The sequence below is a fragment of the Trachurus japonicus genome, chromosome 7, assembly GCF_045865225.1.
Source record: "Trachurus japonicus isolate A0001 chromosome 7, Traja_1.0".
Taxonomy (NCBI): Eukaryota; Metazoa; Chordata; class Actinopteri; order Carangiformes; family Carangidae; genus Trachurus; species Trachurus japonicus.
The window spans coordinates 15,133,717-15,159,347 of record NC_140913.1 but is presented as its reverse complement, the minus strand read 5'-3'; the positions used below and the strand labels follow the sequence as shown (position 1 = coordinate 15,159,347).

Sequence of the window (25,631 nt, the reverse complement as noted above, 5' to 3'; positions counted from 1 at the left end):
CTGAGACATCGAGTCACCTGAGCTGAACGAAGACGGCGAGTGAGTCGGTGAAACAGAGGAAACTAAATCAAACCTCTGTGTGTTCAATATGTCTGCTTATTATTGTTATTTTTTACTTTACGTGCCAAAATAACTGAATGACAGAAATAATAATGTGAAGTATGAGTTTGTGTTGAGAGCAACAAACCTGATGAAGCTTCATCAGGTTTACATCAGGACTTATTTCCATAAAAGTCAAAACTTAGACACAGCTGAGGAAGCAGCAGCTACACCTTCAGAAACAACTGGTTTCAAAACACCTATGTAAAGGAACGTCACATTCTTTCACATACATACCTACAAAACCTATGTAACCTATGTAATAATAATAATAATAATAATAATACATTTTATTTATAAGCGCTTTTCCAAATGCTCAAAGACACTTTACATTTTTAAAAATAATTCAGTTAAAAACAGCAAAGACAGTATAAAACACAGAAAACAGTATAAAAACAGCAAAGACAGTATAAAACACAGAAAACAGTAAAAAAAAAACAACAACAACACAGAAATTATATATTAAAAGCTACTTTAAAAAGGTGTGTTTTTAACATGGTCTTGAATGTTGGGAGGTGAGTGCAGGTGCGGATGGGTTTGGGGAGTGAGTTCCAGGGGGAGGGGGCAGTGATGGAAAAGGCTCTGTCTCCCCAGGTTCGGTGCTTGAGTGTATATGTATGTATTTAACTCGTAACTTACATAAACTCTTGAATGGTGATCATGAAACATCTCTTGTCTCTTCCTAAAATCATGTTCCACCCACAAGACCGCAGGTCAGAGGTCATGGACTGCTGTGCTCTCAGCAGAGAGACACTCTCATACAGATAATCATTAGAGAGATGGGTAACATAGGGCTCTGTCAGGCGTCTTGTGTAAATCACCATGTTTTCCAGTGAATCCATAGAAATCCACCAAATCCCTCGAAACATAGATGATTAAATAAGGAGAAGGTTCAAACTGATTGTGTTAATGTGTGAAAACATTTTACTCCCACTCTCAGAGACCGACCCAGAAGATCTGAGGTGACATCATACAAGACATATATGACATATACTGTACATCACTTGAATTTCAATTAACTTCTTCAGCATTAAGACGTCTTGGGCTCTAGAGATCTTTCTTCACTGAGACTTAAAATCTTGAAGATAAAAATCTGGCCAACGGGCTGTAAACACACAGCGCTGCAGCACAGACCTGTCACCACTTCAACCCAGCGGTAAACATAAGCAACAGCTTCCGGAGAAACATTTTTTGCAGTGGAGAAATGCAGCAAGTGACATGAATAATGATGAAGTCCCGTTCGGCCCTGATGTGGAAACCAGGCCGAGAAGCTGAGCCAACTGGACACTAAATAAAACAGTGACGTCAGGGGGGCGACAGTTTGTCACAGCCACAGTCATGTGCACCACTGAGTCAGTCAGTCAGTCAGTGGACACGAGAGCAGCTCTGCCCAGCAACAACAGCAGCAGCAGGGTCATGGTTTAAATGATGTGTCACGTTTAGGTCGACCACCCCAGACTGATACAGTTTAACCATCAGCTTAAACATGAAACTCCTTATTCTTTTAAGATTTTTTCGGGCTTTTTATGATGACAGTGAAGAAGAGACAAGAAATGAGGGTAGAGAGAGGGGGACGACATGCAGTTAAGGGCTGTGAGTCAGGTTCCAACACAGGCTGGTGCAGTTGGGACTGAGCCTTTGTAGTACACACTCAGCAGGGTGAGCCCCCGGAGCTACTGGAGCGCCCCCGAACCTCTTTATTCTCACACTGGAAATGTATCTGTGACAGTGAGAAGTGGTTTGATGTGAGGCTGAAGCACGCACCGCGCTGTAACAGCCCAACTGTCTGCTGCAGGAGAAACAGCAGCTCAGCCTAGGATACACAAGAAAGTTAGCAGGTAATTCTTGTTTAATTTAATACAATTAGTGGAGGCTCCCTGGCAGTGGTGAGGTCTTTTTGAGTGTGCCATTGGTACTTCAAGTAATTATGACTATATTTAGATAACTAATTAGGTAACTAACTAATTTGATCGATTTCCTAGTTTATTCAAATACACCAGATAGACCCATGTCTCAGTGGGGGTGGGGGGTTGTGTTCGCTCTGACTGCTGTTGCCCTCCCCCCTCCTCACTGTGTTGATGGAGGTCTGACTCACACTGACTTCGGTTTCCTGCAGCTGTGAAGTGAAGCAGCTATTCTCTAAGGTTAATGTTGCTCAGCCATCTTTGATTTCCATCTCTATGGCAACTCTATGCTGGAATACAGTGTTTCACACTCTTCTTTAAGTTAGCTAAAGTTACATAGTTGGATCACATTGGAAATATAATATCACTGTGTAGTTAGCTAGCTCCTCTCCTCTCCTCATACACATCTTTTAACTTTCATTATCTGCAGTACTTTGTAGTTTGGCCTTGGTGTCTCACACTCTCTTTGTGTTTCCACAGATCTCTCCAGAGCTCCATCCCTCTGCACCAGCCGCCGCCTGCATCACCTCCTTTCCTCTGCTTCTTATTCAGCCTGCAGTCCCTGCTCATGAACCAGCCCGCCATGCAGTACTCCCATTAAGCTGGCCTGCTCTCCCTGCCTTTCCTGTATACGGCCCAGCCTGTCAACCAGAAGCAATTCCATGTTTTTTTTATTATATCATATTCCATGTTGTAAACGGTTTTCTTGTCTGTATACAACATCTATTGCACGTCTGCCTGTCCTGGGTGAGGGATCCCTCCTCTGTTGCTCACCCTGAGGTTTCTCCAATTTTTCTCCGTTAAAAGGGTTTTTCCTGTGAGTTTTTCCTCAGTCGATGTGAGGGTCTAAGGGCAGAGGATGTTGTCATGATGCCATGTAAAGCCCTACAAATAAACTTGCCTTGCCTATAGAAAATGACATTGCTGTTGTTATTTTTGAAATGTTATATTTAAGATGAGTACAGTCAGTTCATAACTGTAATTCTTCCTGACAGAAAATATGTGAAGACTTTTAGAAATGACTCACTTAACTGTTCAGCTCCAAATGCTATGTAATCCCCCTGTAAATCTCCCTCAAACACACTGTGGACGTGGTTGTTGAGAGTAAAGAGAAGAGTTCATTCATCCAGACTTAAACATAAATTACATACTAGGCCTACTTACTAATCAATTGGGGAATAATGCTTTATAAATGATTAATTAGGTATTCAATGATGCAGAACTGATACAAAATAGTGTGTAGTTATCATAAGGTATTACACGTTAGAGTTTTTATCTCCAAACAGTTTGAGTTTTTTCTCCATCTGTTTCTGTTTTTTACAAACAAGACTGGAGTTGTTATACTGTATTCACACTCAACCGGTGACGTGGTCGTTTCTTCAGTCTTTTCTCTGCTGCTGGTCTCAGGTCACATGTTGCTCCCTGACAGATGCTCATTTAGCAGGATGACCACGACCGCAGAGTCTCATAGCAACAGCTCCACGGTGGCCACATCAGCCTAGCAACTGCCATCAAACGCCATCGCCCATGGCAACCATCCCATAACCCTGCCTGACCACTCTTAAGGACCACTTCAGATCGCCCATAGAGGAGCACTCAGTGTGAGGAGCGGCAGCAGGAACGATGGTGGAGGGCGAGAGGGACGGAGACAAAGGAAGTGAGATCAGGAAACAACCTCTGACCTCTGAGCTCTGCAGTCACATCAACCTTCACCTCCAGGTAATAAACCACTCCTCCAGCCCGAGGTGGAGCTAAAATATGACTATTACTATTACGGGACTAAATGTAAAAAAGAATCTGATCCCAGTTTTGTGTCTCTGTGAGCAGCAAATGGTTCACTGCAGACATATGAATCTCAGATGCACAAACATGCAAACAAAAACAACAAACCCAGTTTCAGTTCAGGTGTTGTGGCTTTGAGAGCAGCTCTTAATGACTGAGTGTCCACCTCTGCCTCTGACACCTTCAGTAAAAAAAAAGGTTCAGACAGTGACTTCATGTAGACTCACATTAAAGCACTGACTTTAATTATTTCACATGACCGTGACTGTCAGTCTGTCTCTGTCTTTGTCGCTGTCTGTGTCTCAGAAACTGGGTGTGACCTCTTCACAGACAGAGCATGAGGTCACTGATGTATTTGCCTTTGGAGACTTGGGGAGATGAGATGTGAGGAGATAAGAGGAGCGGTAGGCAGAGGAAGATGTTACTGAGGCCAGTAAATGAAAGGATGAAAGGAGAGAGTGGAGGAAGTGGCTGTGGAGGAGCCATGAATAACAACATCGATCTCTGAGACAGAGATGAAATAAATTGATTAAAATAAAGAGGAGAGAAACTCTGAGGAGTGGAGGTTATAGATCCGTCTGAGAGACGAGATGCAGAAGGAAGGAGAGAGGAACGAAGGAGGGATGACGACGTTTGAATTATGAAATATAGAAACAAATCAGAGACAAGAAGAAGAAGACTCATCCTCTGACTTGAGTCGACTCACGTTAAAGAGATGGAGAGGTGAAACCTCTGTCTGAGGCCTCGGAACATGACGAAGGATTTGGGCGGGAAGGAGCGGGCGGTGACGGTGCAGTACGGACGCTCGTATCCTCCGGCTGGACACTCGCAGCGGAAACCGCCTCCTGAAAGCTCCCGACACGTCCCCCCGTTACGGCACACACCTGGAACACATCTGCCCTGTCGCCGGTCGAACTCACAGCGGTCACCTAGAAGAAAACGTTAAGGAACCAAAGTTAGTGATGAAGTTTGATTTACGTTTTTTTCGATTGCTAACAAGCAGTGGTCAAAACTGAAGTCACATGTTCAAAACTCTTAACACAGCCAGCACTTCCATCAGGCATCTCAGCTAAACAGTTCATCTCTTCCCCAAAACGGTGCCTCACCAACAAAACACTTCATACATGTCTCAAAATAAGCTCATTCAACCACAACACTAGCACATAGTATCACTTTGGAAACAAACACTGTCACTCTTAGCACACTGAACTACAAAACACTAACAACAAAGAACATTACTTAAAATAAATTTGATCTTTGAAGTTTGAATGATTTTTTTTCAAAATCAGTAATCAAAATCAGCTTTATTATAAAAATAAATACTGCAATATCTTTGCACTTTGAGTGTTCTAGATAATATATTGCAACAAGAATGAATCAGGAATGCAGCAATTTACGTCAAGAAAATGTATTTTCTCTGTGCCCTTGCATAGGTACTAAGGGACCTTACAAAAAATAAAACGTTTACTGTAAACCATGTGATCCATATTTCCAAAGAAAAAACAACCAGAAGCCCCCCCCCCACACACACACACACTTTTTATATGGTTTCTAATGAGGCCAAACACAGATCACCTGGATCAGTTTTGAGCTGGAAACTAACCTCACCTGTGTTTGGAGTTGCATAATATTTTTATCTATGTTATTCAATAAAATATTTTTGATTTGACATTTTATATATTTCAATGTTCCTGCAACAGAAATTCCCCACGCCCCCCCATCCCCTCCCTCCCTCCCATCATTCTGTTTTGATTGTGTTTTTAACTGTTTTGAACAAAGTGTGTTAGCATTTGAAACATGTGCTGTAAGTGTTTTGCAGGTGGTGAACTAGTAACTGAGAAAAGAGTCCATGAATTTTGGTGACTGTGGTCACTGAATGCATTTAGTGTGAAAGCAATGAAAAGTGCTTCACAGTTTGGTCCACATGGACTTGTGTTTTGCAAACTGTGTTAAGAGTTTTGAAAATGTGACTTCAGTTTCAACCACTGCTTGTTAGCAATTGAAAAAAACTGTAATAAATGTAGAGTCAGAGCCTGAAGGTTTTTATTTTTTAATATGTAACTCCAGTTTCACTGGATCTAAAACCTGTGAACTAGCCAAAACATCTGATTAGTGATTATCTGTCTGGAATATAGTCAGAGTTTCTGGGACGACCCCGGCAACGCCTGATCCCTCTGAACATTAAAGTGAGAGAACGAAATCCAGAGACAGAGAGATAAACATCTAATGACTCAGGATCAGAAGAACCTCACCAGGAATCACAGGAGACATTTATAAGATGGAGAAAATAACAGTCAATCATAAACTGGGAAAATATATTGGAAAAATTGGGTTCATGATGTGACATCGCAAACACCTGATTTAACAAAGCTTGCATTATCATACAAATCTATGACTCTGTTTAGGAATAAAGATCACAGACACACAGCGACTGTGTTCAGTTATTGGACGATTGACTTTTACAGACCAACTGATCACAGGTCGTGTTGACGTCACCTCAGTCTATAAAGCTCTAGGCTCTTTCTGCTGCAGCTTCATCAGACAAATGAATGAGTCTGATTAAACAGAGAGGATGAACCTCCAATAAACACAACAACAGGAACATGAACCAGAACCAGAGTCAGAGTGACGATGAGACTGAAGCTTCTTGCTGTCGACCAAGAAACAATAAAAACACAAACAAACCTGCAGACGAGAACTAACAGATTTGGCTGCCAGTCAGAGGAGTCTCGGAGGAAAACACACACACACACACACACACACGGCTCTGTACTGTAGCTGAGAACACACTCACTGTTTCTGATTTTAACTTCCCCTCAGCACATTTGGACACATCAACTGGAAAACGCCCACACACATCATGCTCAACCCTCCCCACCACCACCACACACACACACACACACACACACACACACCCCACATAACCAGAGCAGACAGGTCTGAAACAGCCTGAAGACGGAGGCTCCATCAGGACCCACTTCAAACCTGCTAACACACACACACACACACACACACACACACACACACACACACACAGTCTACATTTAAATAATGAATACAAAGTGATTTTTTTGTTTTTCAGACACATGAGCTCCGTCCACACAAACAAACCTGAACACACAGGTCACATGATCTTAGCATGTGCGAGCTGCTTTAAACAGGAAGTCGAGCTCTTCTGCAGCACAGACGATGAGGTCAGCGACACCATGACATCGTCAGTGATGGTCAATCAGAGCCAATCAGGAGCCATTGTGGGCGTCGACGCTATCGTCTCCAAAGCTCTCAGAGCCTGTCCACACTACAACACAACCCCAAAGTTTTCAAAATAACAGAAGTGAAGCTTCAGTTTCTAAAAAGCAGAGACTTCTTGTTTCCAGTTTTTATCTCTCTCTCTCTCTCTCTCTCTCTCTCTCCATCACACACACACACACACACACACGGATCATTACTGCTGCCCTCAAGGCTGCTGGGTTTTATGGTGTAACTGTCTCTGTTGGCACTTTGTTTGTGCTGCTTTTAGATGCCAAACTGCCCACTGGCATAGTCCTCACATCTACACACACACACACACACACACACACACACACACACTGTGTACAGTAGTAGTAAGTCAATAGAAGCTTTCACCTCCTCATCATCGTTTGGATACAAATGTTGTCTGACACACACAAGACGTGGACAGACACCACACATACACACAGTCAAAACACAGCCACACACAGACAAACCTGAGGGCATGTGCTGACCACCCACACACTCACACACACACACACACACACACACACACGCCTGTTTGATGCAAACTCACTGTAACACAAATCATGTGGCGCTGCATCAACAACCTGAGCTGTGAACTGATCCTTCATCTTCTCCTTTCTCTCCATCGTTATCATCTTCATCGTCTCTCCTCCACCTGAAAACACTCGTCTGTGAACTTCCCTCATTCACTGGTCGATAATCCACGTCGTTCTTGAATCTAGACTCCTGCTTTTCTTTGTTTCATCCGTCACTCTTTCACTCTGTCACTCACTCTGTTCATTTGTCCGTCCTCTTATTCATCACTCCATCCTCACACCACCACCTCCCTGCTCCTGGCGATGGGCAGCGTCTGACAGTCCTGGCTGACAAACACACTCTCATACACACATCACCCCGGGGTGACACACACACACACACACACACACACACACACACACACACACACACACAGAGCCCAAGGACACTGAGATTATCACATCTGTCCGTCCTTGTTTAGCTTCCTCTCATCCTCTCACATTTTACATACACTACAGTGTAAGTGAACACAACAGGGAACCAATTAAATAAGGCAACACACACACACACACACACACACACACACACACAGTCTAATACAGTATGATTTCTGTCTTTGTTTGTTACACCCGTTCATCCGTACAGACCCTCTCATTAATATTCAAATAAATAAATAGACATTAATGCTCATGAATTATGGGTGCGCCGAGACTTAAACACACACACACACCTACACACGTCTACAAACACACATCCTGGTTCATTATGCAGGTCGACAGACTGAGGAAATAAATTGACAATGGAAGAAAGAAAGAAAAACAAAAAGCACAAAGCAGATATACTGTATATTATCAAATAGACACACACACGCGCACGCGCGCGCGCTCACACACACGCTCACACTAATTAGAAGGAGCAGAGCAAACGTTATCTCAGGCTGACTCAACGATCGTCTTTTAGGTGTCTTTTGCCCAGATGGTGTGAAGGCGGATATTTCACTCACACGCACACACATACACACACGTACACACAGAACCTGGCATACACACTTTTTAATGTGCATGATTCCTCATTTCTGCTCAACGGTCAGAATCACATGGACACAAAAGTGATGCACAAATGCACAGATGGTTGTTAATGATCACACATGCAGAGACACCCTCACCCTCTCACACCCTCACACACACATACACAGGGGAGAGATTAACTCTCATGTTACAGTAAAGCTCACTTATAATTGTGCTTCATTTAGGAGCAGTTAATAATATTCATTAGTGTCTCTGGCTTTTGTCGACAAACACAGAAAAATTAAAATTCAGAGGTAAACTTTACATTTCAGAGTCTGAAACCAGCAAAATTGAAAAACTGTTCTGAATAAAGTAATAACTGATTATCTATTGCTTCATTAGCTGATCAATGACACAGCTTTAGCACATTGATGGATAAAAACAGTGTCCTTCACTGTTCACTTTGATGAACACTTGACTTTCATCAGATCACATGATTATAATATGAAACAAAACTTTATTTCAGTGGAGTTTAGATTTACACTCCATTCAATTAATCGCAACATAATCAAATTATCAATATGGCCACATGCAATAATATCCAAATCACAGGAGCTGCAGTTTTTATTTGATTATGGTAAAATGGGTCATTGTTGTGTAACAAATCATATACTTGAGCTGTAAAGAGATATTTGCTTGGTTCAAGACAAACAAACGTCACATCATCAATTTTATATATTTCTTTGTTTAGTGAAACTGAAGCAAAAATGTCCGTTCTCACTGATATCACAATATCTCCCCATATAATCACAATATGATGTTTTAACGTATCATTACGAGTCGACTCCAAATAAACTGAACAACCCGAGTCTGAAAACTTTTCTTCATCATTTTAAAGCTGACTATCATTTCTATTCACCCCCCACCGCCTCCTCCGTCCTACCTCAACTTCACGTCTCTATATATAAAATACTTTCTCTCCTTTCTTCTTCCTCCTTCGTTTCTTTTTTCCTTTCTTCCTCTCAGCCTGAGTTAATACATTCACCCCTCCCTTCATTCACAGCCATGTTTTATTCATCAAAGCCACTGTTCTTCATCTCATCCACCCCCCTGGCATCTTAGCTTGCTCCGCCCTGCCTCCCACCCCATGAGCCCCCCCCTCTCCCAACACATGGCACATCCCCAGAGGCCAATACACTCCCAGCAGCTCTCCTCTTCCTCCTCCTCTCCTCTTCTTCTTTGTGGTTCCTTCAGGGACTCAGCAGATTTGAGTTCAGTCCAAAATCTGATTTAGTGAAGTTGTAATCTGTCGTTTCTCCATTTTAATAATTAATTATCATAATCATAAATATTGTTTTACTGCTCAGTCATCAATTCATTTTACGCATCAGAGGTTGCATCAGTGCACTTTACTGTTTCCAAGGAAAAAGCCTCGACGAACAGGAAGGGACAAATTTACTGTTTCAGTTTTTCTGGGCCAAAGCGGAGACGCTGGTTTCAGAAGCAAAGAGCAGGGAGGACGTCCCGCCCATGTCCATGTTGTTCGACTGACAGGTGACACCACAGGTTGACATTACAATGAGCAAATGAAATAACGTTATTACTGTTTAGTGATTAAGGTCAATTATAGCAAAACAGTTTCAAACTTACTGTAATGGTAAAGCATCTTATCTTATCATTTCTTAGGCCAATTTGATATACTAACCAGTGAGACTTTTTAATTTATACACATGTTTTTAATTATGGAATAAACTGTGTGCAGTGTTTTATTTTTTACCAAGAGGTACAATCAGGAGTAGCCCTGCTGACGTCCTCCTATCCTAACTCTCAACACAACAATGATGGCTTTCTGTTCTATTCTATTCTATTATGTTCTATTCATTTTTATATATAGTTGGTTCTATTCTATTTGATTCGATTTGATTCTCTTCTATTCTATTCTATTCTATTCTATTCTATTCTATTCTACCACAGCTACAGAGAACAGTTGATTCTGGATGGTGAGATGGTGAATGACACTAACAAGCAATATTTCCATATATTCTAATTGCTGGTGAGTCACAGAATAATTCTCTACATGATTATGAAAATCCTTTATGTGTTATTTTGTTGTTTGTTGATGAACCTCTGGAGCCATTTTGATTTCTTGTTCATGCATTAATTCTACTCTTTGTGCAGCATGTTTTAAAATGTCACTCGCTCACATGCAGTTTTCCTTTTCCAACATAAACTCCTCTGTGGACAGATAATAAACTGTTAGGAAACAAGGATGTATGAAATGTAACACAAGCGCTTGTGGAAATATATCATTAATTTTAGTCAAGATCAATGGAAATAATAAAATATATTTCATTTGTACACACTAATATAGTATACACTGGCTATCTATTGCATCTGTAAATGAAACAGAGGCCACAGCTAAACTCAAGAGGATGAACCCTAGCTCAGAGCACTCTGCACATTCACTCCTTCAGACCTGGAAACTCTCTGATTGAGTGAGCAATGAGATAAAAACAAATTGAAACTGAACGAGTAGAAAATGAGAGACTGCATAAAGATGTGTGTCAGAAGAAAACAAGGAGTCTCAATGTAAAACATCTGAGCATCATGTGGTAAAAACCTTTTTCATTTTGCTTATTATCTTTTATTTGAGCTTTTTCTTCCTCTGTAAATTCTCCACTACAGACTCTTTAACCATTTCAATGTTTCTTCTGCTTTGTTCTTCTGTCTTTTATTTTATTCTCTCTCTCTCACACACACACATTTTTCTAAATATGTTTTAATGTTTCACTTCTCTAAATCTCCATCTCCCCTTCTTCTTCTTCTCCTCTCTCCTGTTCCTTCAAGTCCTCTTTCCTTTTCAGTTTCCATTTCCTCTTTCATCTGCCTCAACTCTTCCACAATCCTCTCTGCACTCTGCCTGTTTTTTTGGCCTGTTTCAAAAGATCAGATCCTGTATATTGATAACCACCGTCGTCGTCAACACAGATTTCTGATTCTCTTTTCACCCTGTAGCCTTTTCCTCTCCTCCCATTCCTTCTCTTTCTCTCCTTTTCTGATATACAGTATAATCATGTTTTTTTACATCTGAGTGCAAGGAAACACTCCACCTCACTCTGTTCCTGTTTCCTGAGATTTAAATGTAAAATTCAACAAATAAAACAGAAATAGAATCTTAAACATCTGCTGTGAATCTGGAAAAACTGAGCAGGTTGAGTGACTCTGTTGTCTTTGCAAACCTGTAACTGCTGGTTTGAAATTAGACAAAGAGAGATTGGTACTTGAACTCATCATCAGTCTCACCCTGTTCATCCTCCTCCTGTTTCTCTGCACAGACACAAAGTCAAACTCATTCACTCAGACTACATTCACAGCTCTTCAATAGACGACGTCAGGACTTCTCCTTGAGGCTAAATGTTAATTATCTTTGTGAGTAAAAACACAGAAACTCTTCAGCTCTTTTCACAGTGACCTCCTGACCTCTGATCACTCCACATTATCCCACAGGGCTGTTACATAAAGTAAAGGATTCATCAAATAATTGAGAATTGAACATTTTATATAACTCAGTGATTGCTCTAAATCTAAGTGTGTAACGGTGTATTCAAACATTTGCTCATTTGCTTTGTTCCGATTCAGGGGCTAAAACAATACAGTTGTTGCATTTATCTTTTGGGTCGTTAGTGTTCACATGGTAACAGTTCAAAGTTGTCAACAAATGCCATTTCCGAACCAACTGTTTTCTCATTGGTCAGAAAATTTACCTGGAAGGAGAAGGAGTTTACCTGGGAAAAGCTTGTTTGTTTTTTTGAGTCAGTTGTGTCGTTTGCTGAGTTGATTACATTCTTACTGCAAACAAACCGCTCCAGGGCTCCAATTGAAGCGAGCTGGGACCACCCCTTCTTGGTGATCTCAGCCCGCTTGTTTTATCCTGCATCCAAGCACAATTGCTCACATATGCCCAAACCAACCGATCATCCCTGTTTCATAACAACTACTCCAAACGAGCCAGGTCTGGATACGCCCTAAGTTTGGGGAAGGGTTTGTGAAACATAAAACAGCGAAAAAGAGCCAGAGGAATCATGAGAATAGGTTGATATACTGTAGATCCTTGACACCCATGAGAGCAGCATCTCCTCCTGATTCACCACCAAAGAGGCCTCGGGTACCTCCTCTTCCTCTTCCTCTCTCCAACTAAAACTCATGTTCTCGGCTGCTCCTTCCTCTCAGACTGTTTCATGTATTTATCCCTCTGAGCTCCGATCATCGGCTGCTGCAGTGAGACTGTTACTCCATGTTTCTGTGAATCTGTTTCCTGTTTCTGCAGCAGCTCAGTCTGAGCTCAGACCTGAACGTCTCACTGCTGAGGCTGATTCACCAAACTCATTTATTCTTTCTGTGTGAACACAGACACACACACACACACACTTTTCTGAACTGCCCCAACACTTCACTATTTCTAATTACACACAACACAAATTCACACACACACACACACACACACTTTTCTGAAATGCCCCAACACTTCACTATTTCTAATTACCCCAAAGTAATTTAGTCTCAATTTTCACTCACACACACCTTAATCTGTTAACCTACTCTCAAATAAAGTAATCGTTTTCTCTCACACACACACACACACACACACACACACACACACACACACACACACACACAGATATTCATTAATTCTATAAATGACCTCTAAAATTAATGTCACTGAGTCTTCTGAATCCAGCTCTACACCATTATCTCTCACCAACCCCCCAACCCCTACCCCCCTCCCATCTGGGTTTATCAGTTTTTATCTTCTTTTTTTCTTTTTTTTTTTTTTACACATACTCATCTCTCAGTCTCCTCTCATCCTCATACTATTTTAACTCTCTTTCTCCAGCTGTCTTTCTTCCCTCTCGACTCGTCTCTTGTGAGATTTTTCATCACATGAGTCAGAATAACAAAGTCAGAAAAGTCTTTTTGCTGCTCACACACAGTGAAACCTGTTTGTCCCACAGAGATCAATAAAGACGCTAAGGATCAGATGCACATGTTGAGAACATCATTAGTTCAGATTAGTTGTGACTAGTGACTTCATGGCTCAGTTCAGCTGCATCACAGACGTTCTGTGAAAAGGGAGAATAATCTATCATGTCTGACTTCACTTGTGATGGAGTCAAACAGTCATGTAGAGTTGACTGACATTTTCATTTTCAAACTCGTCTCTTTGCTGTGTCTCCTCCTTGTTTTACACGACTCCAAAGGTTTAGAGCATTGAGTCTGGTTTATTTTTAAAAACTCCGACCCTCGCAGGGAAGTTACATAGTGCAGTTTCAGCCAACGCGACCCGACTCAGGCTGCAGCGGCAGCAACATTCATCCTATTAACCATTTTTCTACCATTGCAATGAGTCTGGAAACATTATTTTAAGGCCGATAAACTCCACAATGTTGCTTTACAGCAACATTATGTAAATAATTTACCTGAAAATGACAGTTTCAAAGTCATGTTGAGGCTTTTGGCCTCTGCCACTGACACAGCATCCAGCTGGCCTGGTATTGCACTATGTAATTTGGTTGCTTGCCTGGCATCCATCCAGTATATATCCTCATGTCGCTTTACGGCAATATGTCACACATCACCTGAATAACTAGCTCACTATTCTCAATATGTTTATTATGGCAGAGGTGCCGAAATGACCAAAGGGAGGGGACCTTACAAGGCTAAAGCTTGGGCTTGTACTTGTTGGTGTGAGCTCAGAGAAAAGATGGGATGCAAGACCAACGTTGAAGAAATCAACTTGTTGCTGGACCAGTAAGAAATGTAGTAGTTTTGTTGTCTTTGTCGGCTACACCCACGTCAGCGTGTCATCAGATGTACTTGTATCTGCTGTCCAATTCACGCCTTGTATTACAGTATTGGCAGTACTGTAAGGGAATTACAACAGTAGAGAGCCCCCGAGAGCATAAAGGAAAAAAAAAAAAGACATACAGTGGGGCAGTAGGTATTGTATTCATCTCAGTCACGCCTCTCCTCGGCTCTGTTCAACGACAGGACACATTGTCACTTCACATTCAGTGTGCAGACGCTTTAATCCACGGTGATTTAAACAGTGAGATGTCACTGAGGCTTCAGCACAGAGAGCAAAGTCTTAGAGGTAAAAATCTGTTGAATCAGGCTGATAACAAACTGCAGAGCTCAGGATTTAAAGCCACTTCAGCCTGAAGCATCGACACTAAGCTCAGGAACAAAGTTTACTTATCAAATTTGAGCTCATTAAACACTGATCTGAGTAAATGACTGATTTACTTTATTCAATCTATTGTGAAGCCGCGGAGACAGACAGAGGAGAAGGAGGGGTCATGCTTAACATTATGAGCACTCAGAGCTGAGGTCAATAACTGATTATCATGTATCAAAAAGGCAAGTGGAGATGACAACTCACTGATGGTGATCACAGAGGAGGTTTTAACCTGCCTAATAATGTACTGTGTCCACTACATGGGCAGTACAGCAGGATATAGAAATAGTTCAGATTCATCTCATTCTTCATGTCTTTCCAGATACATATTCAAATTTGGGCACATCCACACACTGTTTACGCCATAAAGAGCAGCAAAAATGAACTATATTGGGAGTTTAAGCCTGACTGCCTGCATCTGGTGTCTGCAGACATTTTTAATCAGCTGATTAATGGCTCTATCATTAATTTTCATCATGCCATCTTATCTAACTCATCACATGATCCCTGTCACATTCAGAACAGTTAATGATGTCAGTGTTTAAAACTCTCTTCCTCTTATCTGCAACATCATCACCAACAATTTTATCATGAGAGGATGAACCTCGTTACCCAGAGAACTGTGTTTTTACTTATTTTCACCTGCAGCTACATTTTCCCTTTCGGTTTGTGAAAGTGTTTGATTTGACACCTGGATCAGCCACGTGGGAAAACTGAGGGTGAAGAAAGAATGACGTTTCCTTAGAGGCAGTGTCAGCCATCTTGAATTTCCAAGTGTCTGACATGTTAAATGTAAAAGCAGGATTTTTACTAGTCACCACATTTGAAAGATTTCCTCTGAAACCTGTGGCGTCCTGCTGAGTCTACAAACCTCCTGCGCACACTTAAAACAGGAAACATTATTCTTCACACACTCTGACTCTGTGTGTGTGTGTGTGATCTGTTTCTATCAACCTCCATTTCTCGAATCTGCTTCATCAGATCTTATACTTATCTCTCCCCCTCTATCTGTCTCAAACTCAAACTTCTATACAACCTGCTGTTTTCATTTTTCCTCGCTGCTTCACTTTTTTTATCTTCTCACTAACTCATTTACTCTGCATCCACACCTCCCTCTGTCTCTTCTCCTCCCACCATCTCTCAGCTCCATCAGAGGAGTCCCTCTTATCATAATGTGAATAATGTGCCTCTCTCTGAATCACCTGGGTGTGTATTCCTTCAGTCTTTTCATCTTTAAACTTCACCTCCTCCTGAAAACTTTTTTCTAGGTCTTCTTGTTTTCAGGGTTGATGAATGTTGAACCTCGCCGATGCAGCTGAATGTGTTTCTCAGAGACAAGAGAACGAGAAGTTTGACATTAAAATTTTAATGACGAAAGAAAAAAGTGCAGAACTTCAGCTGAGTTTAGCATCATAGCAACAACCTCCCTCCCTGGAAACACAGAGAAGCTGATTATCCCAGACTTCACTCGGCCATGCTGAGAGGACTCCGACTCACATTAAAGTCTGAAAGGCTCCACACAAGACGAGTTTCAAATCTTGACCAATGTGAAAAAACGTGGGAGAAATTATACATGAGGACAGTTTGAACTGATTTTAACCCTCCTCCACAGCAGATTTACAGTCGCCATGGTAACCTCTACTCTCAATCAAACACGACTTATCTGGGGTTAAATATGAGCTTTAGAGGAGGTTAACCCGAGGTTACAGGTAGTGGGAAAGACTTATGGCCAGATCTACTGAGATCCCCGATAAGGGGCGCTAAATTGTGTGCTCCAAGTAAAATTTTGCGTGTTTGGGGTGGTGTTTAGCTCAGTTGGTAGAGCACCCGCCCCATGTGTTGAGGCTGTGGTCCTCACTGCAGGCGGCCCCGGTTCGAATCCCATGCCAAGCGGCCCTATCCTGCGTGTCATTTAAATTAGTGTTTCTGCACCTGAACTGTCCTGTCGATTAAAGGCAAAAAAGCCCCTAAAAATAAAAATTTTAAAAAAAATGTTTGGTTAGCACACACAAAATAGTTGATCTACTAAGAGTGCAGATGAAGGGAAGAGAAGATGAGGAGATAGGCCTATGAGGCAAAGAACAAAAGATTGGTTTATTTTTGGTTTTAAGAGCTGCTCTGGTCAGTGTTGTGCAGCAGGTGCAGCTGAGCAGGTAACTGGGAGACCTGCTGTCATTCATTGAGCTGGAGGTGTGCGCTATGGCACAGAGCTCAGGTGGGACACTCGGGCCACACTCGGGTCCAAACGCCCTGACCAGAGGGATCAAAGACGGAGTGAAGGCAGCGGTGACGACGTCTCAGGAAATGTAGAGATATAAGAACTTTTGCCCAGGCAGGTATTAATTCAATAACCACAGCCAGTTAAGACTTGCCTTCAGTGGCGTGCACAGACTCTTTGAAGGGCAGGGGCAAAAAGAAAAAAAAGGACACATAAGCCCGTCATCGCCACTGAAGAGGGCACTTCAGCATGCCTTTTGGCTCCCAAGAGAGCACTTTAGACTGTGTTTTTCAACAATTAGGCCACGAGGGGGGGCGATGTACTCCTCTCAATATTTTGCGCTTTCTGGCAGAAGCGCCCGTATTTGCATATTCATTAAGACAAACACGCTAAACGGATTGCATGTGCAATTTTGTCCGTTTGAGAGACGCAATCCTCGGTGTGCCCAGTAAGTAGATCAGCTTCAGCATGTGTTTGTGCGTGCAATCAAGTTTGCACACGTTTTTATACACGCAAACCTTTAGTAGATTCAGCCCTTAGTGTGTCTTCACCTCGAGAGAAGAGGTTGAGGAGAGTCGAGCTTCACCTGCTGCCGCAGGATCAGCTGACGGACTGAGAACAAAAGGACGAGCCAGCATCAAACAACATAAATTTTGTCTTTAGTAATTGATTTGATTGAGAATGTGTGTTTAATATGTTTATTTGAGTTGACATAAATCGTCACTTTAATTCTTTCTAAAAAAAAAATGTACATCAAAGTTTTACATTTTCTTGTATTAATTAGCTTTTATTCATTTTAGTTATATTTTTGTACTATTGACTAAAGAGCTCTACAATTCAATAAGCTAGTAAATCATATGAAGGTTGCCTCTCACTCTCTCTCTCTCTCTCTCTCTCTCTCTCTCTCTCTCTCTCTCTCTCACTGGATACTCAATTCATTCACAATTTATAGTTTCTATACCATTTCATGTATTTTGCCTTGTTTTCCCCAAAGGACTGAATGCTCACAGATTCACAGAGGGTTCACGTCTGTTTCTGTTCTGGATATAAAAATACTTTTCAGGTGAAAACACAGAGTGTTAGCTCTGGGTCGAAGCCTCGGCTCAGCTGCTGCCTGAGAGACGAGAAGAAATTCAAAGCCACGATGAGAGAGAGCGAGACAGAGAGACAGAGAGACAGAGAGAGAGAGAAACCTTGGCTTAGAGATGTCTGGAGATTTCTATGTGATGCAGAATCAATTCGTCCCTGTTTATTCAGACCCCCCCACCCCCTCCCCTTTGCCCCAAGCATTGACAAGACATCGAAACACCCGACGCCTACGCAGGAAATGCACAACAGCGACTACCCAGAACCCCCTCTGATATCTCTCACTCTACCCCTCACCTCTCATCCCCTCTGCCTCTCCCTCTCTCTCATTGCTCTTGGATGTCACTCGCCCCATTTTCTTCCCTGTTGTTCTCTCTGAATTCAACCGTCTTCCTCGTCTCTTGTGTTGCTGTCAGACTTGTCTCTTATCCATCACCTGTCATGTTCTCTATGTTTTCTCTCTCTCTCCTGTCTCCAATTTTTCTTTCTCAGTTTTTCCTTCCCCTCGTTCACTGTTCTTCTCCTTTTACTCCTGGTTTTAGTTTCTCTCTGTCTCTCCGTCTCTCTCTGTCCTCGACCCTCAGACCTGTGATAACGGATGTTACAGGTTTCTTGAACGTCCCACCCTGAGATTTGTCCAATAAACAGTTTGATGACAAAGACACATCATCTGTCAAAGATACCACCCATCCTTCCAATGACTGACGAGTATACTGTATCAAAATCAAAATCAAACTCTGCATCCTGTACTTTATAAATCACCACATGATGCAGATTTTGTCCCCCAATTTTATTCCCAAGATTTTATGTGTAAATAATGTAAGGTTAAGTAAAACCACAGCGGTTACAGCTCCAGGTAGATTGAAGTTTGTTTCTGAGACGCAGACTGATGAAATGTGTGAACTGTGTGAGACGCAGCACATGACGTCGGTGTTTGACCTCTACAGGTACAGAGAGGTTCACAGAGTCCAGGTGGCTCACCTTGTCCAGAGTATGGCAGGGTTAGAGTCCAAGTACAGGGCCTGTCGCTGACATCATCACTATGACCATGCACAAGTTCAAATATCTACATAAATAACTCCATTAATCAATCCTTCAATCATATATAACTCCTGTCACCCAAAACCCTCAAACTATCCTTTTGTACCTGAAATTCAAATCTCCAGTAAATCTAATGACTCACTGACCGGAGCTGCCAATTCAAACAGATGAATTGTAAATCCGTACCAGGTCACACTGCACTTTATTACCTTTGTTTTTTGGCGTATAGGGACATGGAGGAGTGTGTCACATAAAGAAAAATTCCCATAGAAATTGATCATGTTTTACGACAGTTTTACAGCACATGGCATTTCCATGGATAGTAGTATGTTTCTGCAGTACATCAGATACAGACACATGCACTACTGCTAAAGACAGTTTGTTTGAGCGTTTGAAGCAGTTTTATGAACAAACACGTGAAGACAGATGATTTATTTTTTTTAAAGGAACTAGTTCAGATATGAACTACTGTATGAATGTGAACTACTTCATTTTCATCTGTATGAACTTGTTCTTTTTAAGTGTAAACTGGTACGACACTGAATCAGGACAAAATGTTGACGTCTCTTCTGGACTAATGACCAATTATTTTGCCACAACTGTCTCTGGGCCGACGGGTCTTCGCTGGTTTTACCCAGAATCCAACAGTGACGAGAATTCTCTCTCACTCGTCTTCTCCTTTCTGCTCTTAATTTTATTTCCTCTTCCTTTAGTGTCTCCCTACTTTTGATCTCTGTTAAACTTTTCTGACTTTCGCCACCTCCGTATCCATCCCTCTGTCAAACTCCATTCTCTGTCTTTCTGCCTCCCACTCACTGTCTCAGTGTGTCTTCTGCCCATTCTCTCTCCCGCCCTTCATCTCTCTCTCTCCGTCTCAGTGGGAGTTTGGAAAACACTCCGTCTCTCTCTTGAAAGAAAAGTGTTGCTTCACTCCCCCAGCTCTCGTTTGATTTGAAATAAAAGGCAATGTGAAATATCCCCCTGACACACACACGCACACATGGGCGCACACAGACACGCACACACACACACTTACATTCACAGCCTGTATTCTCTCCCACATCAACTCAATGGCTCAAAGACTGTGGCAGCTCCGAAACGAATCTGGTGTGTGTGTGTTTGTGTGTTTGTGTGTGTGTGTGTGTGTGTGTGTGTGTGTGTGTGTGTGTGTGTGTGTGTGTGTGTGTGTGCAGATGCAGTAAGCTCTCCCAGGAGGCTGAGTGTGTGTTTTCATGTTGTTCAGCTCAACGTGATGAAAGAGTGAAAGCTGAGCAGATCAAACAGGAAGTGAGTGTGAGACACCGACACAGCAGCTCAGTCACTTTGTGTTTAGCAGAGTCGAGTTTAAGAAACACACACGCGCACACACACACACACACACACACACACACACACACACACCTCAGTCTCCACTGAGTCAGCAGCTACAGGTGAATTAAACTGAACTGTCGGCGGTAATGCTCTATAATAACTACACACTTTAAAGGATTAGTTAAGCTCATCATTCATAAAGCATTCTTCCTACACTGATACTAATAAGCGTGTAAATTATGTGTTAATAGATGTTGTATAAACACTTATTAATATGGTAAATCACGATTAATTCAGGTAGTTAATACATGGTAGTTAAGTATGAACAAACTCAACAATTAGTACACATCTGAATCATTGTATGTAAATGCTGCATAAATGTTCATCTAAACAGTTACTGTAAGTGATCCTATGAAATGGTTTGTAATAATAATAGTATAAATGCTAAATCCATCATTTATTAAAATAAAAATTAGAATAGAAAATAGAATCAAGAAACACATATAGATTAGATTAATAATGTAAAGTTAAACTCTGATATTTGTGTTATGAATTACGCACTAATCAGAATCAATGTAAGAAGAATGTTTTATAAATAATGCATTAGTATGTAGTATGTAGCATTTCCAAGTATCTGCAAATATTCATTTAATTCATACATTTCTGCATCTTTCCCTTCATCTGTGTATCTATCATTACAAACTTAAGTGTATAAAGATAACAACATTAAATTCAAATATATAGAAAATTATGCATTTTCCCTTAGACAATGATGGTGCACACATACACCTGATTCAAGCTCTGGTTCTCGCCATAAACGATCAATTTGTGTGATATCGTTATACCAGCATCATAGAAACACTCCACATACTCCACACACGCCTCTCCCACTCACCGGTGTAGTCCTCTCGGCAGATGCAGGTGTAGCCGCCCTCTCTGCGGGCGCACACCCCTCCGTTCAGGCAAGGGTTTGAGTAGCACAGGTTGATTTCGGTCTCGCAGTAGTCGCCAGTAAAGCCCACGGGGCAGCGGCAGCGCAGACCCGCGATGGGGTGGATGGGCCGGAACAAGATGGAGGGCGAGGAGATGAAGGGGGCGGAGCTGTTGAAGCGCAGCACCGAGATGCACTTCATGTAGTTCTGACACGGCTCACGAAGACACACGTTGTCGTCAAATGGGAGAACCTGAAGTGATGGAGAGGAGAAGGAGGAGGAGGAGGAGGAGGAGAAGGAGGAAGAGGAGACGGGTCAGCTTCATCATGGAGAGGGAAACACGGACAGGCTTCATCACAGACACCGAACCACACCGACATTTATGTTTGTGGCTGTTCCAGTGGGGGAATTTGTTCAGTCTACTAAAATAAAATACCAATAAAACAATGTAAATATACAAAAACTAATCATTCAACCAAATACAATTCAAGTAAACGTACAACATATAGTATTACAAAAAAACATTAAACCAGTAATATAAAATACTTCTGTGACTAAAAGTATCAGGTTATCATTAGTGATGCATTAATGCATAAGGTGCATTATCATTAGTGATGCATAAGGTGCATTTGACTGTTATAACTAGATTATATACTATTACTGCAGGTAGTTTAGTCTATTACAATCCATTGTCTTTTATGTGTATTTGTTTCATGTATTTTGGTAAAGTCTTAACATGAACAGGAACGGGTAAATGTAGCTGTCAGATAAAAATAAAAGGTATATCCGCTGAAACAGATCTTAGAGAAAAAGAAACAGGCTGAAATAACAGTGGAATTAATAGTCAGCCGAGTCAGAGTCTTTATGAGCAGCAATCGGCTCTGAAACTGGAGAACCTGAATACAGCTTTAATTAAAGTTATTAACTGCACCTGAGCTACTCCTGCTACAACAGATCATTATGTCTCTCATTAAAAAGCCTGTGTGCATAATACAGTTAGAGAGAGAACAGGAGGTGGCTGTAGTTAAAAACACAACAGAAAACACAGAAAACAGCTGGTTTAACCTTCAGTATCAGCACAAAAACAACAACAGAAAGGCTTAAAAAAAATGATTTCTGCTGTTTCATTGAGGAAGTTTTTATGTATCCCTAGTAAATATAAAAACCTATTAAACTCAGGAAATTAATAAGTATCATGTTGCACCATTTAAGAGAGAAACTGAACTGTGATTAACTGAGCAGACGATGTAATATAGTTACAACCAACATTTTGAAACTGCAAAAATAACTAACTCTTGACATGTTAATGTTTGCCAGTAAGCCCGCTGACGTTAGCACTGTAGTATTTAACATGTTGTCCCACTAATGCTAAAATATTTCTACTGCTGAGTTATAGAAACGTGAGTTTGATTTAAAGCCTCTCTCTCTGATGTCATCATCTCACTGTCATGGTGACTGCAGATCACATGACGAAATGTGTCCAACAGCACAACATCAAACGATGGCTAACGGCTAACAGCCTACAGCTAACCACCAAACCTCACCCATCAAACGCTGCTGCACCTCTGGCAGCGACTATAAGCCACATTTCCATAAGGACGTATCTCCAGGCTGACAGGTTGATCTCAGACCGTCACTTATTACTGCAGCGCTCGGCAGACAGGAAGGGTTGTTGAGGCCCTGGGTCTCGTCTCTCAGGCTCCTGGATTCACATTACCATTGCTCTTTTTTTATCTGCTCCTGTCCAGCTGTGGGAAATTGGTGGTTCTCTCCACAGTATACGGTGTACAGTACTGTATATAGAGAGTACAACAGGCCTGTTGTTCAGGCCACTGGATCACAAGTGCTGTGTTTGTAAGATTGTGTCTTATTGTAGATTCAGTTTGAATGTGTGTGTGTGTATGACTGAGAGAAGGTCACACACACTCGGCCTTAAACTCTGTATCTCCTGACTCTCCCGTGGCCCCCCTCACCCCCTTGGGGTCAGCTGTCTCATGCACATGCATGAGATGTGTTTACATTAATGCCACTGATGTTCACGCTGTGTCCAGGTGTGTGTGACCTCATGCATGAGAACATATAGTGGTCTTATCTGTGTACCCTTGCATGAAGCCATATGGATGAGATGCTGCTCTATTATTATCAGTCCACATCAGTCACACTTTTTCTGCTTCACCTGAGTTATTACATGTGTCTCTGATTTCCAGCTGCAGCACATGTGTATATGCAGGGCCGTGGGTCAACTTTTCTTATTGAACAATTATTTGTAAAATGTCTAATTTGTCTTAATTTAAAGAATAAAACAAAAGCTCTTGTTACACTGGAAGGCAGCATCTCTAATTAGACTAATCAGTCTTCTCTGTGAACAGGTGATCCTACAGGATGAGTCAAGATATGTGACAGGATTTTCAGTTGTTGTTTTGTCTATTTTCTTCCCCTTTCTCTTTAAGTTATTTATATTCTTGTTTTTACAGGAATATTTTTCTGCATTCTGTCCTTGTGAAAAATATATTAATAAAAATATTTCAATGCCATGTACCAAATCTCTAGAAACTAAAGTACTGATAAAAAAAAATTATGGAAAGAAAATGAGAACATGTTTGTATCTGTTCATATTAAAAGCCTTCTCTAAAACCTCAGTGATAAACAGGAGAGTCCCTGAGGCAAAAGTAAAAATGCAAACTGACAGTTCTATGGATATTTGTTCAATCTAAATTTTTAAACAAATATTGGAATAGAAAATTATGAGAATGCTGCTCCTGCTGTTTTTCAAAACTGTTGAGTTTAGCTTCTAAATATTTATATTATATATTTACTGTAAGTCTGATTCACATTCAAGTTGACACTTGACATTTTAAAGCCTCTAAGTCTGTGACAGTCAGGATGTGACATCTCTGCAACACCTCAAGGGAAAGTCTTTAAATTTGGCACAAATGTTCACTTGGACCTAAGGATGAATATGGTCCAAGCACAAGGCAACATTTTACAGTAATTCGTCCTCTAATAAAAATGAAAGAAAATTCACTCAAAAGTCAAGCGATGACATTTTATATCCAAAAAGTCAAATGTCAACCTGTCGCTGTGGCGCATGATGTTCTGTAAAACACCTCAGGCCTGATTCAACACAGTAACTCTGGAAGGAGAAACTGTGACTGTGTTTCCTGTAGCTTCACTGTGTGCGTGTGTGTGTGTGTGTGTGTGTGTGTGTCTCACCTCCATCTGTGTGAGCGATGTCAGCCTCAGCCTGTTCAGATACAGCTGCTCTTCCAGAGCCTCAGAGGGGAAGAAGTGTCCTCCAGGCAGTGCTGCAGAGAAGCTGACGTTGAGGATCCCTCCCGGCGCCGCGTCCAGGTCCGGCTGGATGTTGAAGATGAAGACGTCCTCAACTGGCACCGACAACACCGCCGACACGCCCTCCAGGAAGTTACCCAGCAGTGGTGACAGGAAGTGCTCCTGTGACATGTTCTGGAGACGCACAGTTACGCTGCTTCCCAGCATGTCCTCAGTGATGATGAGGACACGGAGGACGCACTGGGCTGAGATACTGTGGACACCATCTGAAGAAGAGAAGCAGAGGGGAAAGGTTAGCTGGGCAAGGCAAGGGAATTTTATTTGTACAGCCCATTTTTTTTTGTCTCAAAGGGCTTTACACAGCATCATTACAACATCCTCTGCCCTTAGACCATCACATCGACTGAGGAAAAACTCCCAAGAAAACCGTTTTACGTAACAGAAAGAAAATTGGAGAAACCTCAGGGTGGGCAACAGAGGAGGGATCCCTCACCCAGGACGGACAGACGTGAATGCTGGGTGAATAGAAGTATAGAGTGTAGAGAGGAAGAAGAAAGGGAAAGGGAGGGCAGGAAGAGACATCAACAATGACATGAACATATTGGCGAGGAGGATTGAGAAGAGACAGATAGATGAGGGGAGAGGCCGGAAGTGAAGATAGAGAAGAGATGAGTCACAGGAGTTCAGGCCAGAAAACACACATTAGTCTGTACATCCACATGTAGATAGATAGATAGATAGATAGATAGATAGATAGATAGATAGATAGATAGATAGATAGATAGATAGATAGATAGATAGATAGATAGATAGATAGATAGATAGATAGATATAGATATAGATAGATAGATAGATAGATAGATAGATAGATAGATAGATAGAGCAGCAGCTCTAAACACTGCTGTATCTGAAGCGATTTGTTGGGACAAGCAGGTTAATCATCTGAAAGAA

The 25,631-nt window shown here is 41.6% G+C and overlaps 1 protein-coding gene across 4 annotated transcripts in view; it reads right to left on the bottom strand.

Annotated features, from left to right (window-relative positions):
• celsr3 (cadherin, EGF LAG seven-pass G-type receptor 3) overlaps positions 1–25,631 on the bottom strand; it is a 90,908-nt gene that overhangs the window by 45,360 nt on the left and 19,917 nt on the right. For all 4 annotated transcript variants that reach the window (XM_085781410.1, XM_085781412.1, XM_085781413.1 and 1 more), the window contains exons 2-4: positions 24,603–24,946; positions 21,353–21,641; positions 4,492–4,714 (exon numbers count right to left, since the gene is read on the bottom strand). In XM_085781410.1, coding sequence (XP_085637536.1) covers positions 4,492–4,714; positions 21,353–21,641; positions 24,603–24,946 — 856 coding nt within the window. The remainder of the gene's footprint in view (positions 1–4,491; positions 4,715–21,352; positions 21,642–24,602; positions 24,947–25,631) is intronic.